Source organism: Pan paniscus, chromosome 11 (assembly GCF_029289425.2).
Source record: "Pan paniscus chromosome 11, NHGRI_mPanPan1-v2.0_pri, whole genome shotgun sequence".
NCBI classification, from domain to species: Eukaryota; Metazoa; Chordata; class Mammalia; order Primates; family Hominidae; genus Pan; species Pan paniscus.
The window spans coordinates 8,732,093-8,751,498 of NC_073260.2; the positions used below are offsets into that span (position 1 = coordinate 8,732,093).

The 19,406-nt window shown below is 46.0% G+C and overlaps 1 protein-coding gene across 5 annotated transcripts in view; it reads right to left on the minus strand.

Annotated features, from left to right (window-relative positions):
* FUBP3 (far upstream element binding protein 3) overlaps positions 1 to 19,406 on the minus strand; it is a 58,772-nt gene that overhangs the window by 18,287 nt on the left and 21,079 nt on the right. For 3 of the 5 annotated variants that reach the window (XM_003822374.4, XM_008975937.4, XM_055117574.2), the window contains exons 3-8: positions 10,065 to 10,098; positions 7,544 to 7,593; positions 7,021 to 7,092; positions 5,701 to 5,758; positions 3,529 to 3,691; positions 2,143 to 2,241 (exon numbers count right to left, since the gene is read on the minus strand). In XM_003822374.4, coding sequence (XP_003822422.1) covers positions 2,143 to 2,241; positions 3,529 to 3,691; positions 5,701 to 5,758; positions 7,021 to 7,092; positions 7,544 to 7,593; positions 10,065 to 10,098 — 476 coding nt within the window. The remainder of the gene's footprint in view (positions 1 to 2,142; positions 2,242 to 3,528; positions 3,692 to 5,700; positions 5,759 to 7,020; positions 7,093 to 7,543; positions 7,594 to 10,064; positions 10,099 to 19,406) is intronic. The other 2 variants (XM_063594140.1, XM_008975936.4) reach the window with 1 other exon arrangement.

Here is a 19,406-nt window from a genome sequence, read left to right on the forward strand (position 1 = left end):
GTGTTTTTACATTTTTAAATCTTTTTCTTTCTGATCAATAAAGTGGATTGACCTAGGTGTTTCTTGATGCCATTTCTTTCTAGCAGGAAGGGGTGTCTAAGAGCGCCCACTGAGGGCAGGTCCATGAGACAGAGAACTTTGCCAAGGATTTACAACACAGAGGCACTCCAGTAAGTTAAAAAGAAAAGGCTGAAAGCCAAACACATTGCTTTAAACAAACAACAACAACAACAACAAAAGGGCAAGCCTATCTTATTTCTATAACCTACTGGTGAGACTTCCTTGTGGACGTCACTATATCCCAGGCAGATTCAAGTGTCCTTCTCCCCAAAACACACACTTGGCAAGTCTATCACTGCATGTTGGCCAACCCATGCCAGTACCAGCCACACAGGAATCTGCGCTAAAGACCTACTGTACCTTACAACTCAAGGGAATGTGAGAACTGTGTCTAGGAAGAAACAAAACAAACCCGTCAGCAATTTGAATCTTAGGACAACCTTAGGACATTTGCAGAAATCTGGACATGTACTGGATACCAGATAATGTTTCAGAAGTACAGTTTTCTTAGGCCTGGTTATTCTTAGGAGACACATGCTTAAGGATTTAGGGGTAGTGTCATAACATCTGCCACTTCAATGGTAAAGAAACACACACACATGCACACACATACAGCAAAATGTTAGGCAGGTTGAAGAGATATATAGGTGCCCTAAGTACAGCCGGCTCCATCTCCTAAATGAAAAAAAAAAAAATGAAATATACAGTTTTAAAATTTAAAAATCACTAAAACCCGTTAAGTTAAAATTATTTTCCTGCAAATTTATGGGACATTAATGATATATTCTTTGCTTGGGGTTTTTCCCTACAAAAGACACCATCAAAGGCTGTGATAGAAAAAGAAGGCCTCTGAGGGAGGGCAGCCAAGAGGCAGGCACTCTGTGGCCGCCCACAGGCCTGGATCCAACACCATCACAGTACTGGAGCCCACGGCCGGACGCTGAGCAGGGTGGGGAAAGGCGAGAGGCAATCTGGTTCCTTAAATGCCCAACTGTTCACACTGAGAGAAGGCTGGGAGCTCTGGAGGAGGCAGCGCATGGGGACTCTGGCCCGATGGAAGTGAACAACCGTATCACTGACTGGAGTCCCCAGGCAGAACCATACCCACCACTGCCCTCACTCCTGTTCTAAAGCTGTTATTTTACAGGTGTACCTTGACCAGCTTAGCTGAAGGACAGGGTTCAGAATTGGGGGCAATATTTTGCCAGGGACTGGATACTTTCACTGATCAAAACCCAATGCTCCCAGAGAAGACCCATTCTTGATGGTGGCCTGGCTCACCAAGGAGCATCACCCCGGAGCTACTCTGAATGTGGCAATGGCAAGACAGGCTGCAGGTGGCAGAAAAAAGTAGATCTGTGTTTCACTGAGGACAGACAAAAACCCTACACCCTCCGCCCAGTTGAATTCCCGCTACTAGCAAGAGTTGGAAGGACAGGACCACCCCAGGGGATAGAAAACCAAGTCCCTTACTGCTTCCAGCCAGCGGGGCTGTCCCGCCTGGCAGCTCGGGGTGCAGGACACTTGCTCTGAGGGTGCCCAGGCACTTGGGTGGCTCTGGTGCTCACCCTGTGCTCACCTCCAACCTTAGCTGAAGGGCTTGCAAAATAAGCCCAGAAGAGAACGAGCAAGTAAACGCCAAGCAGAGCCTGTATCTCAGCTGACCCCAGGTCAGCAAATCAAAACTGCACCTGGAAAGATGACGTGGGGGAAACAAAACAAAAAACCAACTGTCCCGAGCCGTGCCTCCAGCAAGAGCTCGGAATGTTCTGCACACACACAGTCCAAAACAGTCACCACCAGCCTCAGGTGTTACTGGGCATTTGAGATACAGCCGGTGTAAATGAGGAGCTCAGTTTTTATTAATTTGAGTGAATTTAAATAGCCACAAGTAGCTAAGGACTCTGGTTTTGGGCAGCACAAACCTAGATTCTTTTCATCACCAAACTTTGTTGAGAACAGTTTACCTTCAATAACGGAGCTGCCAGTTTCACAATTACTTGAGGAAGATAAAAGCTCTAGGGTACCACCGAGTGATAGCCCCAACAGCCAGGACTCACCCAACCCATGGCACTTTCCTACCTGTACTTTAAATGCATCTCCAGTGATACGAAGAGGCTTGTCTGCTCCCGTGGGCAATGGGCCATCCTGGATCATGACCATCTTCACCCCTGTCCGCTCCTGTGGGGAACACACACCAGCACAGCCTCATGAATAATGCAGGGCATGAAATGCAGGGCAGCACAAAATCGGACCCAGTCACACCCACAATAAGCGCACATCCCACCTACCACCAGGGACTGCCTTCCAACCTGGGCCATGAAGCTGGCTTCTGTGACAGCAGACATATAGGTCGGGTAAGACCATGTCCAAATGCGAGATGTAAAACCATCTCCTAAAATGATTCCAGTCCCTGGAGCATCTAAGCACTAAGGAGCTACTTTCACTGAATGCCAGGCACTTGGCACACACTCCATTTGACATTATGTGATTAGAACTTCTGTGGAACTGACAGTCAAGTCCTGCCATCTTTCTACTTCAGCACATACGGCCCTAGGTCCAGAGCTAATGAGTGGCGGACCAAAACTGGGAGGCTGGGATCCCAAATGATAAACTCCCTGAGTCTACATTAGGATACCATCCTTACAACCAGGACCCAAGGACCAGGTTATGAGATGGCACGCAAGGGACGCCACAATCCTTTACTCGCAACTGCAAAATCCCTTTTCTGAAAGAAAGTTTACTTATAATTCATTTGGCAGCAAAACTGAACTCATGTCAGTGTATTTTTTGCCTTTCTCTGAGTGTGAGTATTATTCTATTTAGCTACAGAAATATGCATCTGATTTCAGGGTACAACCCCAGAACTTGCTGGGAGTGTTAAATTCTGAAACCCGTTTGGTCCCGAGAGTCTCAGATGAGGGATTCTGGCACTAACAGCAGCTAATGCTCATGGAACATTCACTCAGTAACAGGCTCTTACATAAAAAGAAAAGAACGGCTATTATTTTAGCTCCATCACAACAGTGAAGCCTGCACTTGCCCCTTTTGACACACAAAGACCCTGAACCTTCAAAAAGTAAATGAGCACATTTAAGATCAATCAATGAGGGAGGAAGAATGCTGGGTCAGAGCCTCTGACTCCAAATACTGCACTTTTATCTGAGATGCTGTCCTATGATGATAAAAGCAGCCCTCACAGAGCTCACTGCCAAAAAGGCTGCTCAAAGTTCACTGGGGCCCCTGATAGGGCACACCTGCCCTAGTACTTGGCATCATATTTGGCATCAGACGTGGCCGTGGTGTATGTTCAGAAGCTGTCTGTCAAATGGAGGAAGGAAGCCTCAGCACAATGCTGCACAAAGCCAGCCCAGCCAGGGAATGCCAGCCGTAAGCAGATCTCCTGGGCCAGGAAGCTGAAGACCTGCTGCGAGCGGCCGCTGTGCTCCGTGCTCCGGGCTCACACACCTGCAACTGCTTGATTGTTTCCCCTCCTCTGCCGATGACCAGACCCACTTTAGATGCGGGAATGAGAATCTCCTGGATTGTGCTGTTGCTGTCTATGTCATTATGAAAGCCAGGTCCATTTCGACAGCGGTCCACAATCTGTCCCAGGAGCCGTTTGGCTTGTCTTTGGGAGGGAAAAGAACCACAAGAGAACCAGCATTAAATGGAGGCTCTAAGTGTGCAAGACAGGGAAATAGCACTGAGGGAAAAACCTGCGGGAGTCAGGGCAGCCCTCCATCCAGCTCCAGCTCCTGCCCCCACAACCCGGAGGTCTCTCTGCCATCCGCCACGCTACCGGGCTGGAATTTAAAAGCAACACACACCACAGTACCAACGCTGTGACACAGAGCCTTGCCGCCCCTTTCAAGCCTGCCCTCTGCTCATGCTTGTGTCTCCACAAAGGTGTCATCTCCTATTAGGATGCCGGCTGCTCTGGAGGCAGAGACCATCTTTCATCCCTTTACATCTCTCTGTTCCCCCATCCAACATGACCCTTCTCACAGAGTAGACTCAATATATACATTTGTTAAATAAATGCAGGCAGGAGAGAGAGCCAGCAATGAGAAAGATGGGAAGAAAGCAAGCAAGGATTAGTACTCACTGTCTGAACTCCCATACTCCACGCTTCTTCTTCATAACCAACAACACTGCTCTATGACTTTTAAGCTAAGGCTATGAATCCCAGTTTGGTTCCAAGAGGTGGGAAAGGGGGAGGCGGTGCTGGATGCAGCTGTGCACTCACAGACACCTGCTTTGGGCTTTCCATGGCAGCCAAGTTGGGACCCTGCGTGTCACGTGTCCTGCTATTTGTGTTGGTTTCTTGGGCAGCGGGGGAGGGCAACTGCAATGTTGTGACAGCACAGCACAGACCACCAAAGTCATCTGCTGTGCCAATTTCCTTTTCTGCACCAGAATTTCTCCTGGTTGTTATTTCTCGTATTGATTCTCTAAATTGCCACACACAATCTGCTTTTTGGTTTCTCTAATGGAGAAGAATTCAGCTACTAAACAGGCTAGCTGTGCTGCTCACTGAAGACAATGAAATTTGTTTCCTCCTAAAGTTATAATCCCACTGCCTCTGCTCCTTGGGTAGACAGGAAGCAGGAATGGTTAGAAGAGTAGGAAGAAAGAAGAGAAAGGCAGGAAATAGATGTTGCCTTTTGTAGTCTTGAGCCTTTGTGTACAGAATCAGCTTCGTGTATCTTCCCAGTTACAGCAGCTTTTTAATATTTTGCTTGTGTACTAGATTAACCTGTGTTGGAAGAAAAATGCTTTGACTCCAGCAAACCATCCAGTTGCCCTGTAATGCACACCTGCCAGCGATATTTATTATGGTTCACTGCTTGCAATGTGATGGCAGAACAAGAGAATTTAAGCTCATCTAGACTCCCTGAGAAATGGAAACAATAAAACAACCCTACCTATTGAGTCAGATATAATCTTAGCACCCCTGTCCCCAAATGCAGTGCTGCTCCGTAGATTGAAGGACAGTGAGCAGGCTCTAAGTCAGTATGTTTCCCTTTCCCAGGAGATTCTTGGATTTATGACACCTGCACCTGGTATAAGGTTCTGAGTATGTGAGTAACAGGGTAGGAAAGCAATGTTAGTCTTAAGGCTGTTGCAAGGGCGCCAAAAGTCAAGACATCCTCTGGCCAGTCCGTACGGCCCTCTGAGTAGAGCAAAGTCACGAAGAGTTGATTCATTTGGTTCACAAATATCAGAAGGGTAACGGGATCAGCCTCCAGCCAAAAGACCTGGTACCAGGATTCTCAGTAGCTCACCAAGTGACTGGCTTACTAATCCAGACCTGCTCAGGTAAAGGAGGTGTTAACAAGGAAGAAGTAAGTTGATTAGAGCATTCAGGTGGGGTGAATGTACACTCCTGAGACCCTGGTTTGAAGTAGATGTTATGACAGCTGTGGGGTTTAGAACAAATGTGATATCTCGTGTATTTAAGGTAACAAAAACCCCTGGCACAGTAACCTCCCAGATTCTTTTCCTGTGGAATTATCTACCTGTGTGGCCAGACTGCAGCACAGACTCAGTGTTCAGTAACAGTGTTGCCCTTCCATTTCTCCCCATTTGGGGAAGGAGGAAGAAGAGTGAAAGAAAAAGTAAATAAAATAAACTTACTCAATACTTTCTGGGGTTCCGGTAAGTACACAGGGCCTCTCTGGAATCCCAGAACTCTCTATAAGAAGAATCAAGAAGATGAGGGGTGTTGGTGGGCACCGGGCACATGCACCTCTGCCTCTGTAAGGCTCTCTCTAGGGCTGCTTCCTACGCCAGCCCTGCAGAGGCCCAGGCTCCCAGAAAAAGACAGTTTGCTTCCACTTGTGGACAGAATATTAAGCTGGCAGCTCCACCCTAGATTCTCGAAGTAGAAACAAGTCCCACAGGGGAAGCTAGAAGGACATGACAGAGGTCTGTGAGTTGGTCCTGATTACCCATCTCAGCTTCACTTCTGACCCACTCACATGCTAGTAATTGTTTCAGTCACTTTATCGTGCTGTTCCTCAGTTTCTCCATTTGTAGTTTAATGGTCATTTGTCTGCACACGGCAAGTAAACTAGTACTCTAGGAAGGAACTTCATGACACGCACATCAGGACCATACCAGTTACTGCATGAATGTCCCAAGAGATCAGTGACATCTATGTGGAACTGGGCCATTTAACGAGAGAAACACGTTACTTTCTAACACCACACGTGATGCCTCATTTTGTTCCTGAAAAAATTTGCTTCTTAAAATCCTTCCTCAAAAAAAATGAAAGAGAAATAGCTAACAGGAGTTACTGCCTTCAAGACACTGTAATAAGTATCTTTTAAAAGGACATTTTTCTAGTCAAATGTCCTTCAAACCCCTTCCTTTCCAATGGAAAGAGGTCAAGCTCAAATTAGATGACAAAACCATAAATAAAATAAAAAATTGTTCTTCACTCCATCTCTCTCCATATTGCATGGTCAAAATGGACCCAGCTAGGAAAGGTCATAAAACATGTTCAGTGAGTGCTAATTCAGCCAGGACCCCCAGCTATCCTCTTCCCACAAAGGGAAGGGACAGTCTCATCCATGGGAGCCTCCCCTGATGCATGTAGTCAAGGAGTGACCCCAAAGCCATAGGATTCCTACAGGCCCCACTATGCCACTATGTCTGGCATAACATTCTGGTGCAGAAAACATAGGTCCTAGAGTGGCAGGTGTTTGGGAAGGGGCCATGTCTGGCCACAGAGCTGAGGGAGGGTTTACCCTAGAAGCCAGATAGGAGGCCTTATCTCCGGGCCCACCTTTGCTCTGATCCTTCTGGTTCTCATTTAGGAGTCCAACTCCCAAAGTGCAAGGAAAACACTAATCGCATATACTTACCCAAGCAACAAGCAAAGTACCGAATCTGGAAAGTTTTGCAAAATACTAATTTCTATAAAATTGATATCTATTTTTAAAAAGCCCTTACCTGAAGCAATCTGAATTTTGCAACCAGATTCTGCTTGAATCCGTGAAATCTGCTCACCTCCCCTGCCGATAACTGAAACAAATTGAACAGGGTCAGAATACACGCCCCTATTCCATATTTTCACCACGCATGAATGACTGAATTAATTCCACAAACTGTGACGCTTGGCTCACAATACTACACATCGAGTTGGCCCCCGTGAGCCCATCTCCACTCTTTGGGCATGATGGCAGCAGAAAGCCCTTGTGAAACAGCCTACAGGCAGAGGGGATCTGAGCTGAGGTGGGGAGAGGTGGGGAAGGGAGGGACATCCACAGTCCAGTGCTCTGGTTTCTCCCTCAGCCTGAAGAGACCTGCAGCATTTCAGAGCTGTGGGGAATGGCATGTGCAAAGCATTCTACTACAGGTGATACTCACAAGAGAGATTAAAACAAAAAGAACATCCTGGCAAAGCAGCTCAGAAAAAAAGAGAGAAAAAGAAGAGACAGGAATCAGGGAAAAACTAGACAACGTGGATACTTACTAAATCCAACCATTTTGTCAGGCACTTTGAATTCTTCCGTTATTACCGTCCTAAAAACAAAGAACATTTTGGAAAAAATACAGAATACAGACTTTTGCAGCCATTTTAGGTCCCCAAACTGCCCATACTGGCAATGTTGCATGATAAAAGCTTAAAATACATCAGGCCAATTTGGCCAACAAATCCACCACCACCTACAAAGAGTGTCACGTAATGAACCCTCTGGTCAATCACTCCTTCCAAAGATCTAAGCCTTTCATCTCCTTGTGTCAGAGGAAGAAACGTCAGGGTTTTCATGAAACCATCACCTCCTCTAACGGCTGCCTTTTCTTCATACAGCACCTCTCAGTGTTGCCTCATTCTGCCTGGTTAGGTGCTCTCTAACCAACGGGCCATCAATCCCAGGTCACTGAAAGGTCCTCCAGGGTTTTGGGAGATGTTTAGACTTCTATTGCGGAGTCCTCTCTAGATGAAGAGATATCCAACTTTTCTTCAACATCCCTTGTTTCCCAATCTTTTTATTGTTTTCTGGCCTCCCTTCTAATTTATGGATGTTTTTAACGGTGAGACGCCCAAAATGGAACCAGTATCCGATGGAGGCGTAATCAGTGTTGACCAGAACAGAATAATTACCTCACTTACTCTGCAAGGTACTTCTGTTAAATGCTATCCCATCCATTATGTGCCTTTTTTTTTTTTTTAAACTACTACTGCACTGGCTTTTTTCAACAAACCTTCAAATCTGCCATACAGTGTATTGTGGACAATGTCCAATTTGCCCAACACCCCAGAAAGCAATTAAATCTCAACATTTACCTTGGGAGGATGCTAAATGCAAGTAGTTTAAAAAAAAAAAAGGCAAGCATTTTTAAACATCTCTCACGCAGCTGGGTTTTTACCCATCACAGAAAGGATTGAATAAGTGCATATTTTTAGGGAAAGTGCATCACTTAAAAGAAATGCAATAGCATAAATAGCACTTGCCACTGTATCATTTTGATGGGAACAAACAGTCTTCTCCCTCCCTCCTTGAGGGAGTTTACACCCTCAAGCTTATGAACAAGACGGGATTCTCTCCACCTCTTGCGATATATGTGTTCTCCCCAAATCAGGCAATTCATTCCCAGCTTCCTAATCAGTAACACCGTGGATGTGAATGCCAAGCCCTGCTGTCCCAACGCGTCCTGCAGCAGAAGCCAGGTCCCTGTCAGGATGTGCTTCCTGACCCTGTTACGAGGGATGACAGGGCTCTTGTGCGTGTGGCCAGGAGGCTGCTGCTCACACCATGTGTAGCATGAGCTGTCTATTCTGTCTACTCTCAGAAAATATTACCTGGGAATTGACTAGAGGGGCTTCAACACTACTGCAATACAAAATGTAACGAGGCCCAGGCAGCCCTTGGCCCTAAGGAACACTTCAGCCAACTCTGAGGAAGAAACATTCCAAGACGAACTGCTCTGGGTTTCCAGGAAGAAAACGTTCTAATCTAAATGCAAGGCTGAAACTTGTCCAAGGTACAAAATAGAAACACCTTGGGAAAGAAAATCCTGACTAGTTATGGCTTGATAGGAAAGTCAGCATTTGATACCAACGATCACCTCATTTAAATTTTTCAATTCATCAACAAACAAAACAAAGCAAACAAAGAAACAACAATAACAACAACAACAACAACAAAAAACCCCAGGATAAAACTTTTGTTTAACTGATGACCGGTAATTTCTAGAAACTCCCAAACACCTAGGCAGAATACAAGATGACAGAATTGTTTTGCTGATAGAAGGTTAAGGATATGTTACAGGAACAGATACATAGCACAAAATTCATCCTTCCAGAAGAGAAACTGTGGCAGTTTCTTGTATATTTTTCCCTGTTTGAAGGGCGATACACTATGACCACACATACCCCATCTTACAGATTGGCCTTTGTAAAACTCAGGGCTCTTTCTGTATCTCTCTAAATCTTCTACGTTTGACAGAAGGCTATGAGGGGACACAGAAACAGAGAATCAGCTGGGCTGAGGCTCTCTGGCAAGTCCCTACCACTTCGGAAGGATGGAACCCTGGCTTCTGGCCTCCTCACCATGCACTAGCCACCCACCCATACTCCCTGGGCACCCAAAGCATTCTCTTGTGAGTGTCTGACCCTCACACTTCGAGGTGTCTCTTCTCAGGTGAAGGGGTTAAGGATTAATAAAATACTGGCACCACCACAAAACCAGGTGGGAAAATCTCATTCTCTCCTTTTAAATTAAATGTACATTGGTAGAAAGAGCAACTCCAATCTTCTACAAGTATTTTAAGTTACTGCAATAATGGCTGATTTTTAATGCCTTGTATTAGTTTATCCCTGAGCTGACACTATCTTGGAAATGGCTAGCAAAAAACTCGAGTCTTAAAGAAGCCTAACCCATGCTTTTTCACACTCTCAACCTCTGACTTTCTAGCACTCTAGTACAGATGGTGGATCAATAAACAATTAGAAATGATCAATAAATAATAAAACGTAACCCACTGCTTACCTTTGATGTACCAAGGCCCCTAACTGGTTACCTACTGTGGCAAAGAGAAAGAGAAAAAAAAAATCAAAGCATTAGCACGGATAAACTAACTTCATCCTTACCATTCTTACCATTTCGGGTGGGGTGGAAAAGAAAGGCAGAAAGAAAGCAAACAGTAATTTAGGCTCAGTGGCTGAAATGAATGCGTTATATGATATGAAACAGGAGGGGACATCTTGATCAACACAGTCTGTAACCCAGTGTCCAGCTGAACACAGGATAAGAAATTGATCTGTGTGTCCACATGCTGTGAGGCCTGGGAGAAAATCCTGCTAGCCTAAATCCCTCTAACTTCCTACCTCCCTCCTGCTCTGGATCCAAACTCAATGTAAAGGTGGAAAGAGATCCTTCTTTCTCTTTTAAAAACAAATGAGGAGATTTACCCTCCTTGGATGCATTGTTAAGGACTGCTCCACAGCAGCTGTAGTCATGAGGAACACGCACATATGCTCCTCCTGGCCACGGGGGAGGAGACGCCCCCTGGTGCCCCCCTCGCCGGCCCCCCCACCCCCAAGAGCATAAGCATCTGAAGGAGAGGATCCAGCCTCCCACCTCCACAGGCCTCGTCACGGACCCACCAGAGCAGTCCATGTGCAGCGGACACTAAGAATGAGCAACTGCCTTTCAAGCCCATTTCACAAAGACAACGGTGCCAAACAGCCTCTTATTATTAAAACCAACTCTGTAATCACATTCCCACAAAACCACTTTAGCTACACTTTTTGTTCCAGTTTCTCCTCTTTCAGCTATTGATGAGTGTCTCTCCTTCACCAGCCATCAGCAAAAATGATTCTGTAGTGTTTCTCTTTTGGAAAATGCAGCTCAGGAAACACAGTCAGCAGACAATGAAAAAATACAAATCCTAAACATATCACAAAGAACCAAATGCACCTTACAAGATGCTAAAAAGGGCATTCAGAAATACGTCTTTGGGGAAAGTTATTCTAAGGACATGAGCTAAGTCGCAAAGGATCGATTACACCCACTTGAGGACAGAGAATGAAATGGTTTGACAACTGAACTCCATCTGAATCAGAACAGGGAGCCAACTGCTCTGCTTGTGCTCAAACTCACTGCTGTCATTCTCCGACTGGACAGTAAAGAGACAAAGGGAAAAAAGCAGACCATGACATTTAAAAAGAAGAAAAAGCAAAGCAAAACAATGCTAGCAAAAAGCAAACGAAGCTACTGAGTCAATACCATATTTCTTCTGGATCAATAACAAGATAATGGTCTACAGCCAAAATATTGACACTAGACACTATTAATCTGCTTATCTCAGGGATAAGAGAATTGTTTTTTATTGACTCTTAAAATTTTCTCTTTGCCTATCTGTTTGAATATAACAAACATTCTTGCTTGGAACAGGTAGTGTTCACAATTCCCATTCTGCATGAAAACTGGACAATCACCAGGTCAGGAAAGAAATCCTCACCACACACTCAGCCCCTGAATAATGTTGGGGCTGAGACATTCCTGAGGGAGGTATGTTGGCCACATAGGGCAGTGGGGAGGAAAAGAAACACACCAAAGGAGAATGTCAACGACAGAGTACCTGTGAGCTTGGTTAGCTGTTCCTATTTATGGGTCAAGCTCAGCTTCCCTGATTGCTATCAGAATTCCCCTCTTAGTGGGTAAAGAATCTACTGAAGCCAGAAGAACTAAAATGTCTTGAAATGATGAGAACACAGAGGAGAGGTGCTCAGCATTCCTCAGCTGGGGGAATGAGGCCGCACCGTGGGTTCTGGTCCACTGCGTTGTTTGGTAAAGGATGTCAAAGGGCCGATGATCTTCAGAAATTTCTGTCTCAGCCAGAAAAGCCACAGAAACAAAGGGCAGTGCTACCATAAAGAACTTCCTGAGATTCACAAGAATATTCAGAGGGCTCCTGTTCAAAAGCCATTTGAAATTTTGTGCTCATCACAAAAATGGCAATTCCTTTTTGTTGGCAAAGTATGTGTTACAGGTGCCACGCACATGACACCATTCCTGCCAGCCACGGTGGAGGCACTCATAATGACCAGAGATGAAAATGTTCACACTATCATCCCACAGATAGATGGGCTGCTGAGAGCCGCATCACTGAGAGGAAATCAGGTTCAAGTCCACAGTCAACTCCGAGCTGGCAGATGCTTAGGAAGGATAAATCATCTCCCTCCTCCATGCAAATGCTGGAGTCCACCCAAGGCTGAAACATGTGATTGCAGTTTCATTCCCTTCGGAACATTCCCATTTGCTGCCTAAAAATGAAAACCAGCAGTTAGATCAGGGGCGCTGGGTACTCATATGGCCAACTTCTATGTCCAACTCCAGGAACAGGAACCTCTCCTCAGTCTTCGCAATGAGGAGGGGTCACACTAAGGAGGCAGATGGGAACACCTACCATATTCAATTGAATGGAACTACACTCATTTTCCTGTAAAAAAGGAAAAATGCTGGGTAAAATCAGTCCTGTTTCCACTAATGGTGTGTGCTGGTTGACAATGCATCTTCTTGCTTCCAAAGGTCCCGTTGGAGCAATTCCAGCATATACAGGTGTAGTTCTCGTTTCCCTTGTGCACTATATAATACGAACTGCCTGGGCTGTGAGTCATCCTACGATATCATAAATTCTTTCTGAAGAGTAATACTCTGCCAATTTTAATAATAATCTTAAAAAAAAAAAAAAAAAGGAGGTCAGGTCAGGTGCTGTCACTCATGCCTGTAATCCCAGCACTTTGGGAGGCCAAGGCAGGCAGATAACTTGAGGCCAGGAGTTCGAGACCTGCCTGGCCAACATGGCAAAACCCTGTCTCTAGTAAAAAAAAAAAAAAATACACAAATTAGCTGGGTGTGGTGGTGCACATCTGTAATCCCAGCTACTTGGGAGGCTGATGCACAATGAACCGGGGAGGTGGAAGTTGCAGGGAGCTGGGATCGTGTCATTGCACTCCAGCCTGGGTGACAGAGCAAAACAATCTCAAAAATCAATCAATCAAACAAACAATAACACAAAAAAAGGTGATCAGACACATTTTTCCCTATTAGTAAAGAAAAACAAGATTTCATTTTTTTTTTCTCCTCCAAAAGAAACAAAACTGCACTGGGAAATACATGCAACTTTGCAATACACATCAGCTTTTTTTTTTTCCTGAGACAGAGTCTCGCTCTTGTTGCCCAGGCTGGAGTGCAAAGGCGTGATCTCGGCTTACCACAACCTCTGCCTCCTGGGTTCAAGCGATTCTCCTGCCTCAGCTTCCCGAGTAGCTGGGATTACAGGCATGCGACACTACGCCCAGCTAATTTTGTATTTTTAGTAGAGACGGGGTTTCTCCATGTTGGTCAGGCTGGTCTCGAACTCCCGACCTCAGGTGATCCGCCCACTTTAGCCTCCCAAAGTGCTGGGATTACAGGCGTGAGCCACCGCACCCAGCCATATCAGCTTTAATAGTTACACCCCCACTCCCACCCCAGCACAAGGAACAAAAATGCCAATTCCTCCTTCACGACAGCACAGCCAGCACGGGCTGGCACCCACACGGAACCACTGGCCAGAGGCAGGTGAGTGAGTCTGTTGGGGGGGGTGGGGAGAGAGGAATACCAGTTTTTATAACTGTAAAAACAAATAACCCAAATCTTCCTTTTTAGATTTTGAAAACAATCCTCCCTCCTCTGCCTCTTCTTTGGATTTGCAGTCTCCTCTGACTGACCAATGGCTTTCCAAGCCCCAGCTCAGGTCAGTAACACACACTTAGCGGTGAGGATTCAGGGCGTTTTTAGAAAGCTTTTCCCCCAGGGACACTACAAAGGCTTCCTGTGTTCTAGGCAGCAACTCTTGCTCCAGGGCCACAAAACACTGACATGCTGAGTTCAGCTGAAAGTCCTTTGGCAAGCAGAATTTATTAATTTTGCAAATTATTTTTTAAAAAGTGAAAGTAAATTCAAGTTTATCTCAATAATGTCACTCTTTTTTGTTGTTGTTGTTTGAGACAGAGTCTCGCTCTGTCTCCCAGGCTGGAGTGCAGTGGCGCGATCTCAGCTCACTGCAACCTCCGCCTCCCGGGTTCGTGCGATTCTCCTGCTTCAGCCTACCAAGTAGCCAGGATTACAGGTGTGTGCCGCCATGCCTGGCTAATTTTTGTACTTTTAGTAGAGATGGGGTTTTACCATGTTGGCCAAGCTGGTCTCAAACTCCTGACATCAGGTGATCCGCCTGCCTTGGCCTCCCAAAGTGCTGGGATTACAGGTGTGAGCCACCGTGCCCAGCCAATCACATCACTCTTACTTGTAGTCTACTGTAAGCTTCTGTGAGTGGAAAGACCACCACCCCCAGCCACACTAGGTGCTTTCCTGGGCACCTCACCTGCGTGAACCCACTTGGTCCTACAAGAACCCACCTTTGAGGCAGCTACTGTCACTGCCATTCCCATCTTACTGAAGAGGAAGGTGCGATCACACTGCACCCAAGCCCTCAGAGGGGCATGCAGGCGAGGGGCCTGTGCCCATGCAAACTCTGTACCCCTTCATCTTCCCCTGTCCTTTAATTTTGTGGGTTTCAACACTTATCACTGTTTAATTTTGTGCTATTAACTCTCTTGATCATTCTTCATCTCACAAGTCAGTGCCTTCCAGGTGCTGCGCACTGTGACAGGACCTGAGGATACAACAGTCAACAAAGCCACCTTTGCCCTCAGGGAGCTTAGAGTCTAGCAGGGAAGGCAGAAGGCAACAGATGAGGGGGCCTACCCTAGCCTCCAGGGACGTGTTGGGCCCTGCACCTTCTCCTCAAGAGCCTAAGAGGAAAAAGAATTCTATGATAGTATATTCGTAGCCCTAAGCTTTACTTTCATTTATGCCAGTGTCATGAAATCAATATAGGGGGTCACAACCAGCTTTATTAAAAAAAATGAAATAGAAAACAGAATGTACCATATATAATAAGAGTAATGTATTTCATAAAACTTTCATTTCAGTCACATATGTGTTTTAATATGTCTGTACTAACTAGTTCTGATGGAAACAGTTTTTCTCACATTGGGAGTGGTATTTCTTTTTTTTTTTTTTTTTTGTTTGAGACAGAGTCTTGCTCTGTCGCCAGGCTGGAGTGCAGTGGCATGATCTCGGCTCACTGCAATCTCCACCTCCTGGGTTCAAGCGATTCCCCTGCCTCAGCCTCCCAAGTAGCTGGGACTAAAGGCGCGCACCACCATGCCCAGCTAATTTTTTGTATTTTAGTGGAGGCGGGGTTTCACCTTGCTGGCCAGGATGGTTTCAATCTCCTGACCTCGTGATCTGTCTGCCTTGGCCTCCCAAAGGGGATTACAAGCATGAGCAACCGTGCCAGGCCCGGGAGTAGTATTTCTTAAAGCTTGAAAATAACATGATATAACCCTCATGATAATCTGATGAGGCAGGTATCATCAGGTCCATTGTACAGATGAGGAAACACAGGCTCAGAGACGTTAAGGAACTTGCCCAAGGTCAAACAGCTAACGACTAGCAAAGCTGGGGTTCAAACCTTGATCTATCAGACTCTGAAGTCCACATGTTTAAGTACTATACTATTATGGCACATGAGACAGAGACCCAGGTCCAACCTCCCTTCTGTCACTTATCATGTATCTATCTGGCCTTGGTCAAACCACTTACTTCTTCAGACACTGGTTTCCTTATCTACAACAATAAGGAGTTTAAGCTTCAGGTTCCCTTCTAGCTGTGATCTTAGGTGACCCCCTCTCCTCCGACTCAATCCCTAACCACTGGCAACCACTAATCTGTTCTCCGTTCCCAAAAGGTTACCTAAAGGGGATCATGCAGTATGTAGTTTTTTGGGATTGGTTTCTGGCACTCGGCATAATTCCCTGGAGATTGATCCAAGTTGCTGGATGTACTCAGCATTTGTTCCGTTTTACCGCTGAGTGATATTCCACGGTATGGCTGGCTGTATCGCAAGCAGAACCATTCATCAGTTGAAGGACACGTGGGCTGTTTTCAGTTTGGGACTATTATGAATAAAGCTGCTATGTGAACAGGCTCTTGTGTGAACATTTTCCTTTCTTGGGGATAAATGCCCAACAGTGCAGTTGTGGACTGTGCGTAAGTGCATGTTTAGTTTTGTGACACTCCCAAACTGTATTCGAGAGAGGTTCTACCATCAAGTTGAACTCTGGAAACCTATGAATCCTCTTTTAATTTGGCAACTACTTTTCTTCCCTATTAACAGCTGCGAAGAATGTAACAGGCATTGTACATGAGCTCGAGTTATATTTTTGTCACAACATTGATGCTGCAGGTTTAGCTCATTCATTTTTGTGGAAAATGTCTACTATTTTACCTAGCTGGCTAAGCCAACTGTCCACCAACCAGTCACATGATGCTTTGCCAAGGGGAAAAATCTCACTGCCTTTTTCCAACTTACACATATGTATGTACCCATGTGAGTATCATCTCACTTCTGAATTATAATCCTAAAATGCATAGATGGGTGAAGGGAGGGAGGAAGAAACAAATGCAGGTGGCTGAGGTAGGGGGGTAGGGCACAGAGCCTGTGCCAGGAGTTGTCAACTGGATAAAATCAGACCCTGTCCCCTTCACTATTTCTTTGTTGTTTTTTTTTTTTTTGGAGACAGAGTCTTGCTCTGTCGCCCAGGCTGGAGTGCAGTGACACGGTTTCAGCTCACTGCAACCTCTGCCTCCCGGGTTCAGGCCATTCTCCCACCTCAGCCTCCCGAAGAGCTGGGACTACAGGTGCACGCCACCACATCCAGCTAATTTTTGTATTTTTAGTAGAGACTGGGTTTCACCATGTTGGCCAGGCTGGTCTTGAACTCCTGACCTCAGGTGATCCTCCCGCTTCAGCCTCCCAAAGTGCTGGGATTACAGGCGTGAGCCACCATGCCCAGCCTCCCTTCACTGTTTCTTACCAAGGCTCTACCCTTTGTTACCTTGGGATTCTCCATTCAGAATTCTTGCCTGGCCCCACTGCTTGGGGATTTTTCCACCCCAGGTGACCGCCCACTGTACACCAAAAGCGGGGAACGGGAGAAGGGGCGTGGCAGGAAGGACATAACCTTCAGGGGCAGACGTGACTCTCAGAAAGGCCCATTTTAGGGAAGAGGGCAGACAGGAGGTAAGGAGCTGAAAAAGGAACCTGGGAAGCCTGCCCATGTCCACCGCCCCGGAAAGCCTTCATCTGCCCTTGATGATGACTGCCCAACCACATCCCAGCCTCACTTTACCTCTTCCCTCTTCACAAAAGGCAAACCTTCCTCCTAATCCCTCCTACTCTCAGGAACTAGGTTTTGGTCTTGGCTTTTCATCCCTCCAATATCTGTCATCATCCCCCATTCAGGGAAAGTATCAACACCTCTGAGATTCACTTTCCCCTTTCCAGAGTGGAGACTGGTGGCCTCAGCACCTGCCTGGGGTGCAGGTCACAGGCAGGGGTCCGGGCATCATGGCTCTCACCACCGCTAGCACTTGTACCTCCTATCTCCTGTCTCTCCTTGAGGTCTGGGATTTTCAAACGTCTTTTCCTCCTTCCTGTCTTCCTTTTCTGTCCTTGCCCTATGCCACAAGTACTGAAACAAAGCTTGGAAAGGATCATAGAAATAGTCTATTTCACTCTTCCTGCAAATAATTCATTTGACAGAACGCCCAAGAATTCGTCCTTTACCCCGTAAGAATACAGCAGTTCCGCCTCATCCATGAGGGATATGTTCCAAGACCCCTGGTAGGTGGCTGAAGCCATGGAGAGTACCGAACCCTGTATACGCTACATTTTTTCCTATACATTGGTGAGTGGGTAGTGTATACAGTGTGGATACATATGCTACTCAGAATGGTGTACAATTTAAAAATTAGGAATTGGCTGGGTGCGGTGGCTCACGCCTGTAATCCCAGCCCTCTGGGAGGCAGAGGCAGGTGGATCACGAGGTCAGGAGTTCAAGACCAGCCTGGCCAACATGGTGAAACCCCATCTCTACTAAAAATACAAAAATTAGCTAGTTGTGGTGGCGCACGCCTGTAATCCCAGCTAATTGGGAGGCTGAGGCAGGAGAATCACTTGAACCTGGGAGGCAGAGGTTGCAGTGAGCCAAGATCACACCACTACACTCCCGCCTGGGTGACAGAGCAAGACTCCATCTCAAAAACAAAAAAAAAAAATTAGGAATTATTTCTAAAATTTCCATTTAATAATTTCGGCAGTGGTTGACCGTGGGTAACTGAAACCGTGGAAAACGAAGTCATGAATAAATGGGGAACAACTGTATTATCAAAAGTAGAAAGTGTGGTACTATAAAAGGTGCTGTTCTTCAGCAGGTCATGAAGTAAAAAGAATAAAAAGGACAAAAAAAAAGGTGCTACATAAATAGCAAAGACGAGTCTTTGAGTGAAGAGGCAGGCATAGTTTCAAAGCCCCTTGCATGGCCTTACCCCCGCCACCCCAGTGGTGAGGACAGTGCTGTACTCTCCTGAAGTCCTGGTTTTGGTGCCACCCACTACACAGAATGCAGGGCGAGGATGAGGCCTGCTTAGTTCAACTAAAAAAGCTCCTAAAAATGCTCCTGAGGAAGAAAACTGGAAAGGCTCTGATCTTTGATCAGGAGAGATACAGAGGCGCAAATGGGAAGTGACTTCTCTGTCTGTCCATCAGCTCTGGGCCAACATGAGAAAGCACTTGTTTCAGGTGGTTAGGGCAGTTGGACAGTGAACCATGAGACGGGAGACTTGTTTAAAGAAACTGGGGGAGGGGTACTCTCTATACACTTCCCTAACTAAAGATGAAGAAAATGTTTTCATCAACTGATGAGGCTGATTTTAGTTGAGGGCTGGCAAATTAAGCTTGAGGGCCAGCTGCCTGTTTCGGTGAAATATCTTATTGGCTCACAGCCATGCTCTTTATGTAGATGCTACAGCTGTTTTTGAACTCCAATAGCGTAGCTTAGTAGGTGGGATACATAGCCTGCAAGCTTAAATTTATTTTTGTTTGTTCTGAGATCACTATGTCACCCAAGCTGAGTGCAGTGGTGCGATCACTGCTTACTGTGGTCTTGACCTCCCAGGCTCAGGCAATCCTCCCACCTCAGCCTCCTGAGTAGCTGGGGCTGCAGGCATCACCACCACACCCAGCTAATCTTTTTTCATTTTTTTGTAGAGACGGGGTCTTGCTATATTGCCCAGGCTGGTCTCAAACTCCTGGATGCAAGCAATCCTCCCACCTCAGCCTCCCAAAGTGCTGGGATTATAGGCATAAGCCACCATGCCTGGCCCCTAAAATGCTTACTATCAGGTCCTTTATAAAAAAGCTTGTTGCCAGGTGCA